Below are 12914 nucleotides of genomic sequence, written 5' to 3' on the forward strand. Positions count from 1 at the left end.
ATTTTCTTCTTATGCATAGCTATGCATTGATCACTGAGTTGCCATCAGATAAATGCTCCATTAAATATGTGTCTAGTTTGCAAAATTCTAGTTGGATGATGCACATCAGCAAGTAAAATTTGGTTGATTTGTACTGTATCTCAATTTCAAATGTCTGGATGAAGAGATCAAAGAGTACTACTACAAGTCCAAAGAATTCATAGGAATCCTCTAGTGCACAAACTAAATCAAATAATTTTAATTTAAAAATATAAGCAATACGCCACGTTTATTCCTATACTTTCCTTTTTTATTTTGTGCTGTGATAAGAGTTTTTCTCTTTTAGTCAAACTAATTCATCAAAGCATATTTCTATGGAAATAAAATAATTCAATTTATTGAATATTAAAAGCAATTTAAACCTGCTACTATTTCCAATGCAACTAACAGCCAAACCCCTCCCAGCTACCAGACTACTACAAAACTACCATTCCATAGTCTCCACACACAAAAGAGTTAAAACTAGATAAGGTTGAGACTCTCGCACTAAATTATAAGTAACAGCGTTGAAAAAGTGTACATTAGTAATCATAACTCTCACAAATGATTGCAGAAATTAAAATTGTATATTAAGTAATGAGAAATTAAATAAAAATTTGAAGGACTGAAATGGAATTTAGCTTTTCATAGGGGTGTAATTACAAGATGATCTACAGTCAGCTTGTATAAAAAAAAAGGAGTCTTGTGAAGCCAAGCGAAGCATTTTGGAGCTTTGGTAATGGAGATTGTCTTCGCTGACTGAGAAATCCAAGAACTAGGTCAAGAGAAGCAAGGGAGATGGAAGGTGAGGCATCAGGGGAGGCGCTGCTCCGCCCCTCGTCGGAACAGGCTGTTCGCCCCACCAGTATGCTGGCGGGATTGCTTGGCAGGCGGCGTGGCGGAGCTGCGAGGGTGCGGGAAACGGCGGCTCGGCAGCTGGAGGAGCGCCGTGCTGAGTGGGGCTACTCACGGCCGATTGTTGCCCTAGACATCGTTTGGAACCTCGCCTTTGCCGCGGCGGCGGCTGCCGTGCTCGCCGCGTCGTTGAGTGAGCGACCGTGTACCCCGCTTCGGGTGTGGGTCGTGGGGTACGCGCTGCAGTGCTCGGTGCATGTGGTGTTGGTTTATGCGGAGTACCGGCGAAGGAGGTCGGCGCGGAGGGGGGTTGAGGATGGAGTGGTGGGGGCTTCGGAGTCGGAGGGGAACGAGAGCGAGGAGGATGGGGATGAGTTATTCGGGGCTAGTGGGGAGCATCGGTCCAGGTAATGGATTGCTTTCTTTCCAGTGTTCATAGGGTTTTTGTTTTCGGATTTAACTCTTGCTTGATGTTTTGAAGTGGGTTTTGCTTCTGAGTAATATTGAAATGTGTGCATATATATATATGAATGGTTGGTATGGCTTTGTTTGAATTGAGGAAAAATCTAATGGGGCAAAAGGGAGGAAATTTTATTCAAAGATGTCTTTTTTTTCTTGTTTGTTTACTAATCATATTTTCTTGGACTTGGTGGTCCTGTTTTTCTTCCCTTGCTGTTATCCTGCTTTCCTTCAATCCAAACAGACCATCATAAATGAGCTCTGATGCTTCGCTGGACTTGCAATGTGAAAGTCTTGGAACTTGTGAAATTATTTTAATGCTTTTGTTAGAGGAAGTATTTGAATTAGGTATCATAACAAGAGAGAACTTATGTACATGGAGGGGTGATCTTCTGAGCATCTTTCGGGGTAGAGACTATTGTGTTGTGTAACTTGTGTTGCTATTGTGATTTATGCTTAGAGTCAAGAGCTTGAGATGAGAGAAAGTATTTGAATTAGGTATCATAACTGGGGAGAACTTATTATGTACATAGGAACGGTTCTGAGTATCTTTCTGAGGGGTGTCTCTTGGGTTGTGTTAATTTTGTGGTTCATGCTTAGGGTTGAGAGCTTGAGATGAGAGCAGGGAGGTTTATACTTGATTTCTGTGGTGATTGTTTGGGGAGAATTTGTTTATGAAAAAAATCAAGGTCAAGTGCTCCTGTTGGTGTCAAAAAAATGCCTTTATTACCTAACTGGACCTGTCTTTGTTGTCTATCATCGACCTGTTCACCTGTCTATGAACTTGGAACCTCCTGCTGCATTTTCTAATTGAAAAGTCACTTCATGGACTCCCTATTCCTGTCTTTGTTAGGGCAGGCATCAGCATTCCATTTTTACATGATTTACCTTGATTTCCTATATTATGGACATCATCTTTTAAAGAATGGAAAATATGCGTAGTAAAAAAAATAGAGTTCAGGTTTTGTTTCTGCAGAGACTGTTGGAATTATTACCTATATTTACAGTTGAGTTATGGAAAAGGGTAACTACCATGTAATGGTTGCTTGTGGGTTTTAAGTTCATGTCCAAACTTAACTGCTAAGAGTTGATTTATTTTTTGTTTTCTACCTAGGATTCAAATATGCTGCATAAACCATATAAGGATCTTACATAGAGCATGCTTATTTTTCATTTTTCATGAACTCAACAGTCTATTTTTTCTCTCAAGCGAGCATAAAGGAAGCTGATGTTATCCTTTTGTTCTTTGAAATGATCGCCAAGTTTTTCTCGTAGACTACTGCGATTTGTATATGTTTTTGTTTTATGTTGCTGTCTTCAATTGCTCATCACTGTGTCATCATTATATTAATGAATGTGATGGTTCTCTCTTCCAGCATTGCCAAAAGATGTGAGTCTTTGAATACAATGGCGTCTTTTCTCTGGTGGGTGGTTGGGTTCTATTGGGTGATCTCTGGAGGTGAAACTCTCATGCGAAGCGCTCCTAAACTGTACTGGTAAGCCCCATTTTCCATACTAAAAAGGATTTCTTTTTGGCCCTGTGAATAGGTAGGTTATATAATCTCTCCTTAGTGCGTACTTTACCCAAAAATTTAATTTGCATACTTCATCACATTCTGAAGCTTTCCTATCATTGTCAAATAATTAAAATTTTTGATAATCATATGGAAGCAGCTAGAAATAATCTGGTCATTGTTGGCTGGTCATTCCAACTGTAATCTGTAAACACTTTAAAATTGAAGACAGTCATAGGTGTTGCAACTTTGCTATATTCTGGCATTGCAATGGTAACCATGGTATGTTTATATGAATTGTTCTCGCAAGTTCTTCAAGTTCCAAGATTGTGCATTTAGTTTGTTTCCAGAACGCAGAAGGTTGAATGAATCACAATGCAATGCTTTCTTAAATTCTTATACCAGATCTACTTGTAATTGTTTTATGCTGATGATAAATAGCATGCATATGTTGGTGATAGCGTAGTGTTAGTTCGTCCCTTTGTCCGGTCTATGCATGGATGTTGCCTATGTTTTTTCTATTATTTGATATATTATTTTTCTGTTTCTGTTAATTGTCAATAGTGTTTGTTTTTCCTCTCCATATGGTGCAGGTTGGCTGTAGTATTTCTATCATTTGATGTCTTCTTTGCCATATTTTGTGTGGCTATCGCATTTGTGATCGGGATTGCACTCTGCTGCTGCTTGCCTTGCATTATTGCAATCCTGTATGCTGTGGCTGGCCAGGTAAAAATCAACACTATAGTAGCCCATGAAGAAAAGTGCTTAATAGTTCCTCAGATAAGTTACATTGGCTTTTACCATATATATAGGAAGGAGCATCAGATGCAGATATAAGTATTCTTCCAATGTATCGATATTCTGAGTCTCATGAGGATGGAGAAAAGGCAACTCCAGGTACAGGAGCTATGATTCCGATAGCTCCTGGAAGCATAAGCGGGCAGCGTGTTCTTTCAAGTGAAGATGCGGTAACTCTTACTATACAATGATAACCTAAATTTGTTCCATATTTGCACGGCTTAAAATCAAGCTCTTCTTGTTAAATCTACCCCATTATTTAGTTGTTTTAATCAATGAGGGGCCTGAGTGTTGTTGCCCAGTCATTGTTAGTACAGTGCCTTATCCACAGAATGGGAGGTTCAGGTTGTGGAGGCCTAGGGTTTATCTGGACGGGCGCTAATGAGGATATGCTAAATCTGACCTTGATGGGCTTGGTACTTAATTCAGATTCTCTTTTCCATAATTTGAGAATCTAAACACCAACTGCGAACTCTGGTTTGTGAGGATGGCCTTGTTCTTCACAGCAATTTCCTTACAAGTTCACAAATTATATTTTGGGAAGTGTGCAAGTGCAGAATAAATACCGAAATACGAACCAACTTATGAAGTTGAAATTATTTATTAGAGTGAAGAAGGTTACTTCCTCTTAGTCAAGAGGAAGTAATGAACATGCTTGTTGAGCACTGGCTGATCCTTAAAAGCTGACTGTGAATTATTGGCTTACTATGGTGTGAAGCTTTATGAACATGCTTGTTGAGCACTGTCAAAAACCTTTAGTTTGATGGTGACGCATTAATGAGAACTGTGGTTTCTGAGAATGAAGCATTCAGTAGATTTGCATGTTTTAAAAGGGAAAGGTGTTGAAGACTAACTTGAACCACCTTATTTGATTTAAATTTGGTTTGAGCATTGGCTGATCCTTAAAAGCTCACATCTGAAAATGTAAACTAAGAATAGTTTGTTCTTTTTGCGGCTAAAATAGTTATCAAAATAAACCAAAAATTTACTTCCCACCATTTCAGATTAACATATGAAGAATTATAATATGCTTGCATCATGATGAAAGTAAGTCTATTTACTTTCTGCTAGCCACCTCTTCCTTGATATCCTGTGTTTCCGTAGACATGCTTTAGCTTCATGATTTTGTTATGACATCAACAACTAAGTGATCATTGAATTTATCTGTGTTAAAACATCTTGTATGTTCCATTCTTTCTGACTATTGCAGCATTGATCAATTCATATGCTGCTTGTTATTTCCTTAACAGGAATGTTGTATTTGTCTCACATCTTACGAAGACAAAGTGGAGCTACATGCGCTTCCCTGCAACCATCATTTTCATTCGGCATGCATTGTGAAGTGGCTTCGCATCAACGCCACATGCCCGCTTTGTAAGTATAATATCCTCAAGGGCGGTGATGTGTGAAAACTTTTCAGCCATCCCGATATTCAGTTCATCTGTTTATATTGACTGGAAAAATCGAAGCAAAGGTCGTACTCTGACATGCTCTGTGTACATGAATGGCTTGTCTTGAGGTTCTGTTTTCTTTCTTGGCAGATAGATGCATTGCTTTGATGAATTTTTAGTGTGTGGTCGGTCAATCTGGTTAATCAGGTTTTGTTTTAGATTGAGCTGGTTATGGCAAAATGCAAGGTCTAGAACAGGTTTAAAGAAGAAAAAAAAGAAGGGAAAATAGCATATTCTTCGCCAATGTATCGTCTAATTTTCTATCTATGTAGAAGTGAGTTATATGTAGTCATTTGGAAGGGTTTTTTTAATCATTTTAGCTGGTAATGTGTTATCTTGAGTCATCAAACTATTTTGATGTGTTGTATGCATAGCTGAATGATGGGATTAAATATAATATACATCTAAATCTCTTTATTTATTTTAAAAGTTTTAATTTAATTTGATGTTTTTATTAAACTAGTTTGCTGAGGCGACAGTGTCTTAACTATCCAGCAATTTATTCCTGCATTTTTTGAAAATCTGCCAACCTAAATCAGCTTGCATTTTGTCTAGTGGCAGTCTGATGCTTGTTTCATGGGTATGACTATATATATTACAAATTAAATTAAACCCAGGCCATGCGAAGTGGTCTTTTCAAGGCCATGGTGTTAATGACTTGGAACCCAACAATATAACCAGCAATTATCAAATCCCTTAAGGCAAGTCTTCAAATCAAGCAGCCGCATCAGATTGCCAAAGATGCACTAGAAACTAACCGGATTTGCTTTGGCCAGCCATTTGCATATATCCAATCCCTGAATTCATCAGTTTATATGTTTTTATCTAAACCATACACCATACACAGCTCTTTCAAAAGCCATGAGTCTTTTTAACTAAAATTTACTTTATTTTCACTCCCACATGTAGCATATGTCCAAGATAGCTTTGCTTTATTGACCGGGGTCAGTCTCAGTCACATGGAACCTGTCGTGTAAACATGGCCACTAAAGGAAAGAAGTTTGCTCCACATATTTTGAGTGATGAACCAAAACAATACATAGTAGCAGTTTAAAACAAGAACCCGGCGAGGCTTAACGCAATCAGTTACTGTGCCTCTTGTTATGTAAGAGCTCAGCCTCGATTTGGTGGGCTTCATCTTTCATCTTCAGTAGGTCCGGTGATGAACCTGCGTTCTCCGTTACTAGGTTTACAAGATGCTTCAGACATGATAAATACGCAGCCTTGACATCTGGTGACCTCTGCAACAATCTCTTGAAATCAGGCTGTGAAAAGAGAACTCAAAAGAGTAAACCACTGTCACACAGGATTAATCCTATGGCTGCTGTGAGCCAAAATTTTGAACTCTAAAAAAAATAAGGGGCTGGAGGTTTGACAAAATTAATGAAATTAATTAAAGTTCTCCTTCCTCCCAAAGGACAGTTGATCCAAAACATCGAGAGAATTGATGATTGTGATTTTCTCTCAGCAAAGGAAAGTACACTGCTATATTACAAACAACATAGCTGACAATTAGAACAACATGCGTCCTAAAAGTTTGATATGCATGGACCAGCAAGCAAAAGGGGACATACAGTGTCATTATAGCAATTTAGCTAAAAAACCAAACATTAAAACTGTGGCAGTATATTTAAGATATACTTGAACAGCTATTTGCCCAAACATGCGGACTATCAAAAGAATTGCATTAATCTTTTCTAGTGCTATATTTCGGCCCACAGCCTTCTCTCTTGCCATTCTAAGTGTTCAAATTTAAGTAACTTCATAATCACAATTGATCAGCCAATTAACTTTCCAGTCTTATAAACTAAAACACATGATTTAATGTGCATTTACCAAATGTGAGTGGCTCCATAAATATACCCTTATGAACTTATGTCTTCATAAAAATAGTGTGATAAAACACTGAACAGCTCGCTGTCTTCTAAACCTTTGGATGCTGATAATACTATATCAAGATTGTGGAGAATCTTATTTTTCATGAGGATTAAGCATATTGAAGTAGATTGCCCACTATTTTCAAAACATGTTTGATAGAGAACTGATCTTCTTCCTTATGCTCCTTCTCAATATCAACTAGCTGATACCTCGCACAAAGGCTTTAACAGGCAATCATCATTATCTTCTTACTAGCAAATTGTTGCTAGTTGATTCGTCAGCATCAATTTGAGACAGAGTGTCAAGGAATCAATCAGAAATTCATAAAAAATAATCTAGGATTGTATTTCCATATTAAGAAAGATTATGGTTAGGGGCTCAATTCATGGAAAACCCACATTGAGATAAACAATTCAATTCATTCTTGACCTCTTATTTTGGTTTCTTTTGTGGGATATCTGTTAGTAACCTCTATTTAGTAGAAGTAGAATTAAGAGAATAAAAAACAAATTCTCTCCACGATTTCTACAACTTCTTTTCCACTACAAAGTTCCAAACACCAACAAAGAAATCATGTGGTAATTAGCAAACTGATTCCAAGATAATAAGATATACAAAATGTTAGAAAAGGAAAAAAAGATTTGAAAAGATGGGAGGCATTTGATAACTTTATTAACTGCACTCTAATATATTGAAAAGGAACAAAGGCTATGAGACAAACGTCCCAGAAACTGATGGGTTTACCCACAGTAGACATACTAGACTTCCACAACTGGGTTCGCTCATACATTGTGCTTCTTATAAAGCCATAGACCATATAAATTAAGTCCTGCTGAGACTCCAATTACCTAATCCTACTCTAACTATAATCCTATTTTAACTCAAATTAATTATTAAAAACTAAATAAATATGAGCATGTGTTTATCATGAACTCTACCAAGCTCATCAAAAATTGATATTGATTGATATTGAGAGTACCCTAATTAGATCAAGTTCTATAATCTTTGCCCCTTTATTCGAAGTAACTTAAGCTATTTCATTGTCTCATACAGTGCAATATGGGCTTTGTTTGCTTCATTTCTTAGCTTTTGCTTTGCCGCATCAAGCTTGGGATTTGTCGGAACATACTATGCTCTTGAATAATGCAATTCTTGTTTCCAAGAATGATCATGACTAATGCGATAATCAGAGCTCACCATTTCAAGTTGCTTGGTTGGATTCTTTGTTTCAACATTACCTAATTGTTCCTCGAGTTTATTGAACTCTTTCTATACCCACTAAAGTTTTATCTTCTTTGCCAACGATCCATCCAATGGAGATGATTTTGCCTTCTTTTTTGCAACTATCTTATTTGATAAAAAAACTACACTAAATAAACTCACAACAATCTAGATAAACTTAAAAGGGGTATTTTTGTTAAGTTCCCCGTCTCCACTATCAGTGAAGCTATATGAGGTGAAGTTGACACCATGTCCTTGCATAACTTTTAAGTTATAAGAATTCTCATGACCAAATTACACACACGAATGTCTGCAATAATTAAGCCAAAACTAGCATACTTGACATGCAAAGGAAAAGGATGCTTAAAGGACATCTTTTAACACTACACCACTTAAACCCATCCTTCATTATTTTGTTAATGTTGCCTTTGTTAGGATTATGCTCTCGAATGCCAATGAGGATACTTGTATTAGGGCATTTCATATTATCAATAATAAGAATTTATTTTAATATTCATATAAATCTTGTGATGACATTTTAATTAATTTTGAACATTATAATCCTTGTGTATTAAATTAAACCTTTAACTTTTATGGAATAAGGAGAAGGGCACTAGAAGGCTTTAGTACATATACACTTAAATAGTTTGTAAATCATAGAATCTTTAATTGGCCGTTAAAGATTCATAAGTATTTGTATGACATATTTTGACAAAGAATGTTAGTTGAATACTATGGGATAGTGGGAACATATGTCATAAGTACACCGATGGGAATGGTGTATTCGAATATGATTCGCAACAATCCAATCACATGGGTTTTATTCTTTGACCATCAATAATTGAAATTGTTGGTTATGATCAGTGGCGGAGCCAGACAATTTATTAAATGGTGTCAATATATAAGTATAATATCACTACGTATGATATAAAAGAAACATGTAAATGCACAAGCATATATAAAATTATTATGTTAAAACAACATAAATTTTTAAATAATAATAAAAAAAAATTTTGTTTAAAAGCTTATATTAAAAAATTAATTCAAAAGTCTAAAAATTTAAACTCATATCAGAACTTAATCAAACTATTTGATGTAGTTTGGATGGTTAAAAAAACCATATCAAGATCAAGAGTTTAATTTTTGAATTAAAAAAAAAAATTAAGCAACATGATATGAGAGCAGATTGAAAATATTGATAATAATGAAGACAAAAAATGATTTCAGTTTTATATTTTCTAAAGTTGTTAAAAAAAATATGGGTCTTTTTAATTTTAATTTTTATATAATAACCCATAAGTTTTCATAATTTTTTTTGCACATTAACCCCTAAATTTCTAATCTTATTGGTCAATTTACAAATTTTCACAAAAATAATTAATACATATATAATATTTTAAATATTTCCAAAATTTTTGTGGGGTCATTTGACACCACAAAAATCAATGTAGCTCCGCCCCTGGTTATGATCATATGAGTGGAACTTAGACATGAGGTATCATGATCACGATGTGCTTGCAACGTCTAGTCTACTACCAGAGTAGTTAGGCTCGGTTTACTTTTTGGTATGACCAACCTCAAAGTGTGGCTATATAGGGTAAGTAACATTTTGTGAGTGATCACCAACAAATGATTCGTTCTTTTGGAAGTAAACGAGTTAGTATCCTATGCGATCATGAGTATGTGTAATTAAAAGACTTTGGCCAAGACAGTCAAACTAATTATGTTGGACACAAAAGTGGTTTGGTAATCTTACTCTACTATGATTATTTGCATATGATCAACTTCAATGAGTTTGACGAATACCATAGCTCTCACTTGGTTGGGATATAAGAATGAATGGCTTATACACATATGATAATCATAATTGGAAAGGTTCGTAATGATTTACTCATTTGCGTTCAATTGGGTTACAACATGGGGTTACGAAACTCGTTAGGTTGTTTCCCACATCCTTTGGTGTCCTTCCATTGCCAATGGAAACGAACCTCGAAAGTCCCGCTTAAAGGAATTAAAAATTAATCTTGTTTTAAGTAAAAGAGTAAAAATTGACAATTTTACTACATGCAATGAAGTGAAATTGTAAATTGGTTTAGGGTTTTTGTCTTAAGTTTAAATTTTGTTAAAATTCAATACAGTTGAATAATTAATCAAAGTTATAAGGACTTCAAGGCAAAAATAGTTTTAGATGATTTAGAATTCATATTTCTAATAGGACTTCATAATAGAATAATGTTTATCATGTTTTACGAAGTTTCTATAAATATAACTCCTCTCCAACCCTAGCATCAATCAACTCTATTCTCTTCTGAGATTTGTTCCCTGATATTTCTTTTTTTTTTACCCTAACCGCAATTATAGAGAAAAAAATGAGTTCTGGATTCCGGTGTGTGATCTAAAGGCGTGGATCTTTGTTCAATGCTAAAAGATCTAGGACAATCGGAGGAACAAATTTAGCACATTAAAGGAAAAGATTTGGAACATCCAAAGGTATTTTTAAGATATTTATTTAATTAAAATTAATCAAATTGGAGTGTTCATCAAATCAACTACTTAATATCGCAATTTTGTTTTGCTTCCGCATGTCACTTTTTGTTTTATACAATTTTGCGATATTTACTAACAACCTTTGCCAATAATTGGAACCATTGTATTGTTTCTAACCTTCATCTCTGATTGCTATTATCAAATGTTGAGAACAATTCTTTCTTTTTAACCGCACATGTGATTACTGTAACTTGAATCTAGACACCATGCATGTTGTTGATCCTCCAGTGCTACATCATAAGCACTATAGCATTCTCAACTTCATTTCGGCTAATAGATGCCCTTGCAACCTTGGCATATTGATTGCCACTATCTTTTTTTCTTGTTCTTGCATTCAAATTTGTAATGTCTTATACTTCTACAATTAAAGCATTGGATCTTCAACTTATTAGTTATAACACATGTTTAGTTAAGTTTTTCCTTCATATAACATATCAACAAAGAGCCTCCCTTTTTTTTTTTTTGCCTATTCAAATTAATTCGACATTCTTATTGATAATAATCATACCTATCACATCAATCACGCTTAAAATTCAACTTGTATGTTAACTTTGGTCTATGAGTTGTTGAGTGATGGCCTCCTCAACTTTTCTTCCTTACAATTGATTTTTTTAATGTTAGTGGTGGTGTTGTTGGTTGCAATGACCATTGTTTCCTTTGCTTTATCTTTTCCCTCGTCTTTATCTCTTTTTGGTGTTAAGTGTCTATCTGTTGAGGCCTTTCATGCTTGTTCCTTGGCGTCTGGTTGTTATTTGTTCATACACCAACAATGAGCTTTAAATTCGTCTATAGCACATAACAAAAGGTTTAATTTTAGTGTTAAGGATAAAAGTATTTTATCAATTGCTATGATATCTTTAGTCTTGTCTCCATAGATCCTTATCTTGTCAACAATCGCCATTACCCAAAAGAAACAATTTGAATTTGATTCTCTTGACTTCATTCATTTTGAACATATAGTTGTTGCCTCCTTACTCTCGCAGGCCCTTAATACTTCATTTTCAAGGAGTCCAATATTTGCTTTGAAATTTCCTTAAAAATTCCTTGTGTAGAACGGAATTTAAGGGTCCACAATCAATTGCTTGAAACAGATAGTTTTAGCCTTGAGATCTTTCAACTTTAAACTTTTTATCTAACTCTCTTTGTTATGCTCTCTATGGTCTCAAGTAAGCTCCACAAGCTTGGTTTGAGCGGTTTAGTTCTGTGGTGCGTGCAGTTGGTTTTTCGCCCAACGATCATGATCCTACATTATTCATCCATACCTCTCAGCGTGGTTGCACCTTGCTCCTGCTCTATGTTGATGATATGTCGATTACTGGTGATGATATGGAATATATTGCTTTTGTGGAGCAACGTCTCAGCCAGCTATTCATGATGTCTGATTTACGACCTCTCAGCTACTTTCTGGGGATCGAAATGACTTCTACAATGATGGTTACTATCTTTGTCAGCATCGATATATTCAGGACCTCATTGTACACTTTGGCCTTACTGATTCATGAACTGGCGCTACACCTATGGAGCTCCATGCTCAGCTTCGACCCACGGATGACACCGTTTGAGGATCCTTCTTGCTATTGTCATATTGTAGGTAGTCTTTTCAATCTTACTATCACTAGGCACGATATTTTGGAAGAACTTCTCAACCGAGAAGCTAAATTTATTAGAAGCAAATCTGAGTGGAAACACTACAAAAAGAGGAAGAACAACAACAACTAAGAAAAGTAAAAGTTACAAGAAGGAAAATCCATGAGAAAGGAAAGATCGCATGATCCAACGAGGGAGGTCTCGTCCAGAGAGGAAAAGATTCAGGTGCTGATGACGAAATCCCAGAGAAGCGAGATCGGAAGCCAGTTTAAGCCAGAGAAGAGGTAAACAATCGATGGTTGGATGCAAGCTGGAATCCAAAAGGAACATAAGGTTGTTGATATTGCTCATGTTGTTCATGTGTTGAGCCAGTTTGTTAGTACTCCTACTTCAGTTCACTACGGCCATTTACTTTGTGTTGCGTTATCTAAAAGGGACAGCATCACGAAGTCTGTTCTATGCGCATTCCAGTCCGCTTCAGCTTCACGCTTACTTGGATTCCACTTGGGCGAGTAACCCTATTGACAGCCGGTCCATCATTGGCTATTGCATAATTCTTGGCACTTTCACTTCTTGCATGGAAGTC

At 36.0% G+C, this 12914-nt stretch overlaps 2 protein-coding genes across 3 annotated transcripts in view; one reads left to right on the forward strand and one right to left on the reverse strand.

Annotated features, from left to right (window-relative positions):
• The first annotated feature begins 712 nt into the window (after positions 1–712).
• On the forward strand, positions 713–5516 carry LOC120250087 (E3 ubiquitin protein ligase RIE1). Its single transcript, XM_039258859.1, has 5 exons — positions 713–1280; positions 2709–2828; positions 3440–3572; positions 3659–3814; positions 4895–5516. Exons 1-5 carry the CDS (start codon positions 817–819, stop codon positions 5051–5053), a joined length of 1032 nt encoding a protein of 343 aa, XP_039114793.1. The 5' UTR covers positions 713–816; the 3' UTR covers positions 5054–5516.
• Positions 5517–6008: 492 nt separating this feature from the next.
• The window catches only part of LOC120249973, a 36740-nt gene continuing 29834 nt past the window's right edge, over positions 6009–12914 (reverse strand). Inside the window, exon 17 of one of the 2 annotated variants that reach the window (XM_039258692.1) lies at positions 6009–6336. In XM_039258692.1, coding sequence (XP_039114626.1) covers positions 6178–6336 — 159 coding nt within the window. In that variant the 3' untranslated portion in view covers positions 6009–6177. Of the gene's footprint in view, positions 6361–12914 lie in introns of both variants that reach the window. The other variant, XM_039258691.1, reaches the window with a different exon arrangement.

Source organism: Dioscorea cayenensis, chromosome 19 (assembly GCF_009730915.1).
Source record: "Dioscorea cayenensis subsp. rotundata cultivar TDr96_F1 chromosome 19, TDr96_F1_v2_PseudoChromosome.rev07_lg8_w22 25.fasta, whole genome shotgun sequence".
NCBI classification, from domain to species: domain Eukaryota; kingdom Viridiplantae; phylum Streptophyta; class Magnoliopsida; order Dioscoreales; family Dioscoreaceae; genus Dioscorea; species Dioscorea cayenensis.